The 4,571-nt window shown below is 54.5% G+C and overlaps 1 protein-coding gene across 1 annotated transcript in view; it reads left to right on the forward strand.

The window, feature by feature from the left end:
• Window positions 1-4,226: 4,226 nt before the first annotated feature.
• The window catches only part of LAMB3 (laminin, beta 3), a gene marked incomplete at its 3' end in the record, with an annotated part of 13,463 nt that continues 13,118 nt past the window's right edge, over window positions 4,227-4,571 (forward strand). The window contains exon 1 of the mRNA XM_009871126.1: window positions 4,227-4,252. Coding sequence (XP_009869428.1) covers window positions 4,227-4,252 — 26 coding nt within the window. The remainder of the gene's footprint in view (window positions 4,253-4,571) is intronic.

Consider the following 4,571-nt stretch of genomic DNA (forward strand, 5'->3'; position numbering starts at 1 on the left):
GGGGGAGGGCTGGGAGGTGCTGGAAGGGCGTAAGGACCAGCCCCTGCCAGAGCATCCACCTGTGAAGCTCCAAGAAATCTTTGGGACAGTTGGATTGCTCGGGCACAAGTGTGCTGTAGGCATTGGCCCCCCCATGAGTAATGTGGGGATATAAAAAGAAAAGGGAATTCCAAAGCCTGGAAAGCCATATTAAGGGTCCGTCCCTATTAAAAATGAATAAAATGATAAAAGTTCGGTTTCGTTACCCTGGCAGTTGCTGCTGTGCAGAAGCACCGTGCCTGCTCGGGGCGGGCGCAGAAGAGCCTTCCCACGGGCACAGAGCGAGGACGCGTCAAACCGCAGCACGAGACGGACACGTGGCTCGGCCGTGGTGACCCAGCCAGTTTGTGACTTCTGCCAAGGTAACCTCTGTCTGTCGGTGACGTTTCCCGAGATGTGGCATAGCGCCATCCCAGGGGGTCTCGGCGAGAGCGCTGCTGAGGTGGAAAGATGTGTTGCCTCATCTTCCACATGTCTGCATGCGGGCAAGGGTCGGGCACTGCTGGACTTTGCCTGTGGCGAGCGTGAGCTCCGCGGTGTGGTCTGGGACATGGGGCCGTGCTCAACTGCTCCTGCCCAGGGAGGGAAGAAAGATGGGGGGAAAAAATTGTATTTTACCCTGGCAAGATCAAAACCCACGTGCAGCACATCTGTTGTTTCAATTCCAGCAGGTGGAGGGAGGAACAAACTGGCAACCACAAGCAGAAAATAGTGTGACCTCCATTTCAGTCATCATTTGTGGCGTAAAGGGGCCCTTAAATACCCTGTGAGTTTAAATTTTCTGCCTCTGACAGTGGAGGCAGGATTGCTGTGCCGAGGGGTTTGCTGAGAGACCTCCCTGCTCCATCAGCGTAGCCTGGGAAAGCTGAAATCCTCCCCACAGCAGCTGAACACTTCCCTAATGGAATATTTTCTTGTTTAGAAAATGAGGACATGACAAAAATAAAGGTGTTCCCCTGCAAGGATAATTTTATCAAACCTCCTGGTGGAGAGCAGGCAGGCAGCCCAGCCAAGGGGGCTCTGCCGTGGGAGGGGGCACCCACAGACCAGCGCTCCGCGTCCTGTGCCCACCCCGTGTCTGTCTGGGCATGGAAGCTCCCCTGAATAGGTCAAGGAGCTGGGGGGGAGGAAGGAAAAAATCTGACTGAAGGGCAAACACTGAGAGCTTTTGCTTTAGCTTTCCCAGAGAGCTGGTGCATCGCTCCTGCAGGAGAGCCTGTCCCAGCTGCCCTGGGATTTGGGGCGGTTGCTGGGCAGGGTCGGGGGGCACTGCCCTCTGGAGCCAGCTCGCAGGGTTACTTGAATTTAAACCCGAACTAGGTCAGCTGGACTTCAGTTCAAAGTTTTGTTTGCTTTCAGAGCAGGTGTAGGGTTTTCAGGACGTGAATTGGAACTGATTTAAAATTCCTTAACTGCTTTTAAAAGGAAACATAGAAAGCAATTATCAAAGACAGTGTTTTAAGTCAACCCCAGGTGCTGGAATGAGGAGGTGGTTTGCTGGTCAGGTTTTAATTAAAGTGGGAAATGAAAAATTAGGTGGAAGAAACATTGGTTTATTGCTGAAAAACGACAGCGAGCGTCTGGGAAGGCAGGGGCTGGAGGGGACTGGGTTTCCAGACTCTGGAGTCTTCCTTGGTTGTGCTGGGATCCTGCTTGGTATCACTAAGCAAGTCACCCCTCTGCCCTGTTTTTGTGTTTGTAGTAGCAGCTGCCCATGTAGCAAATGTGCTTTCAGGAATTGTGTTTCAGGCATTTATTAGTCCAGCAATGAAAAATACAACAGCAGCATTATGTATTGTTTAATGTCGATATGATCAAGCTATAAAACTATATTTAGTTAGCATCTTTTTTCCTTAATGGATGTTTAGGTTTCAAGAGATTAAGTGTTCTTGCATGCAGTGCTCTATCCCTGATTTCCAGTTACCTTTGTGTTCCTCTGAGGTTAAAAACTCATCAAACACGGTTGTTGCAGACTGGTCAGTGCTGACTAACCGGTATCGCACTTCAGCGACTGGATCGAAACCTCCTGAACTCGGATGGTGCCCTCGGAAACGCTCCTGAAGGAGTCAAGTACTCGTGTGCCTGTAATCTGAACAGAAGGCACGTGTCAGATTAGACAAAGTAAAACAAAGCTACTCATGCAGGAGTCACGTCCTTTTCCGCTTTGGCTGCCACCACCTGAGCGTGTTCGTTGCCGACCCAGCTGTCGGTGCAGCACCCGGGGAGGATGAGCCCGCGGTGCCTCCCTCCCGCTCCCACACTGGCCTCGAATCCTGGGGAGCGTGCGGCGAATCTGACCGCCGGCCACAGAAGGACCCTAATTACAAAAGCGGAGGCTTGGCAGGTGTTGGCCATTGCAGGGTGTGAGCCTGTGACACCAAGGGACACGCGTGTCCCCAGCTGACAGGGCTGCTCTGCACCCTCCCTCGTTTTTTTGGGGGAGATTAGCTCTTAAGCATCTGGCTGTGATGAATTTCTGGTCTCAATGCTGTGATCTCTCTCCAACCAAAACTTAAGACCAGCCCAGCAGCGTCTTCCTTGGTCGCTGCCAGCAGGGAAGGGACAGGGTCCTCTAAAGCGTGTCCAGGATCTTCCGATGCCCACCCGTTGCCGCGGGCCCAGGATCGGACGATGTGGAGCCCTTCTGCCTCCGGGATAGGACGGAGAAGGTGCTCAGCAGATCACACTTGTGCACTGCAGAGCAGGAGCTCAAACTATTCTGTGTAAAAAGTGCCAGTGTTTCTTCCCGCTTCCTTTTTGTTGCCAGCTGAGGTGGGGAGGAGGCATCCCGGCTGCAGGAATGTGGAGTTACCGCATTGCTGAGCAGCACCGGGCGAAGGGCCGGCGCACCCAGCGCCGCGGGCGCACCTCAGCGGAGGCGGAAGCTGAGCCCACTCTGCACACACGGGAGCCTTAGGACTCGGTTCCGTGTACACTCCTTCTCTGAGCTCCCGATTCTCAGCTCGCACACGCCTGCGCCACTCGGCGTGAGCACAGAGGTAGGTGGCTCACACCAGCGAAACGGCAGGAGCGAAGATCTGGTGTCGTCTCTCGTGATCTGCTGAGTTCCTGACCCGTGTGGGAGAGGACGTGATTCTGGGGTGATTTCAGTAAAGAATATGGAAAAGGCTTGATGCAAGTTTTTCTGTGGATGCAAAACCAGACTTCAGCTGAAATGCAGCACTGGGGGGTGGGGGGGGTGGCTGCCCTCCCAGCTGCATTCACTGAGCAGTTGTCAGTTTGGGCAGATTGGTTAAAACTTTTTACTTTGCTGGCATAGTACAGAAAAATAAACTTTTGATGCTGTTTCTGTTAATACTCAAGGAAAGCAACAGTGATCATCGAAACATGTCAAGAGAGGTCTGAAGTGGGGGAGAAGGGCTGCTTGTCAGCTGGGCACACGGCTAGGTACCCAAACAAGAATTATATTTCTTTAAAAAGTTGCATTTCTGACTTTTTTCACAGCTGGTGAGTTTCCAGGGTTGCATTTTGTAGGTGGCTCTCAATCTCATCGAGGACAATTTTGTGTCTTAGGGAATTGCAGTCCTGCAGGTGGGAGAGGGGCTGCATAAGCGGCTCCGACCGCGAAGCCCCGTTGCTGCGCTCAGGGTCTCCTTCGGGCTGCAGCCTGATATGTGAATGCTCAGAGCGACCGTCACTCACTTCGACATCCTGAATGAGGGTTTAAATGACGGAGTTGAGGTGCCGATAGCGGCGCTGCCATCTTGTTGCAGTGCTAAGTGCAAAACCTGTTGGGGGGGTGGACGAGCCCCCGGGGGTATCGCCCGGAGCTGGGCAGCGGCTCTCCAGGGAGCTGCTTCCGAGCTGACCTGGCGAGGTCCCGGTGGTGGCTGGGTGAGCCCCGGGCGGGTCAGCCACGGGTGGGCTTTCCCTTGCTGGTTCACGCTGCCGTCATCCTCGTCTGAAGTGACTTATGTTTGCGGCCGCACGCCCCGTCTCGAGCTGTTGTGAGTTATACGGTAACTGGGTGTGTATGTCTGAAGATCCCTGAATCACTCCCTTTATCATTACTGCACCCACAGGCACCTTCTCTCCCAGGTGAGGCAGCTGTGTTAAAAGCCAGGAGAGAGCCAGCGCCCAGAGGGCTCCTGTGGCTGCGGATCGGCTGCTGCCGGGTGGCACAGGGAGCAAGAGCCCTCGCCGCGAGCCGGGGACACCGTGGGGACATGTCGCGAGAGCGGGGCCGGTGCAGGTGAGGTTTCTGGCCGCTCTGCCTCCCCTGGGCTCTCCTGGAGGAAATACTTCTTCTGAGTGATTTTTCACAGGTTTCTTCTTCTTGCAGAACAAGAGTTAGGGCAGTCACACGTGCTGGCAGGTTTTGGTCTGGAATCGATCCTGGAAGCGCGGCTCGGAGGGTGGGGCTGGTGAGCGCAGCGTGGCTGTGAGGGGCAATGGGGCTGTGTCTGTGTGTGTGTACGTGCACACGCTCCTTCGGGCATCGTTTCTAGCCATGCATTGTGACCTGGCATTGGCACCGGTCCCTGCCTGGATCCCACCGTGGATCGTGGTGC

The sequence above is a fragment of the Apaloderma vittatum genome, unplaced genomic scaffold (genome assembly GCF_000703405.1).
Source record: "Apaloderma vittatum isolate BGI_N311 unplaced genomic scaffold, ASM70340v1 scaffold23270, whole genome shotgun sequence".
NCBI lineage: Eukaryota > Metazoa > Chordata > Aves > Trogoniformes > Trogonidae > Apaloderma > Apaloderma vittatum.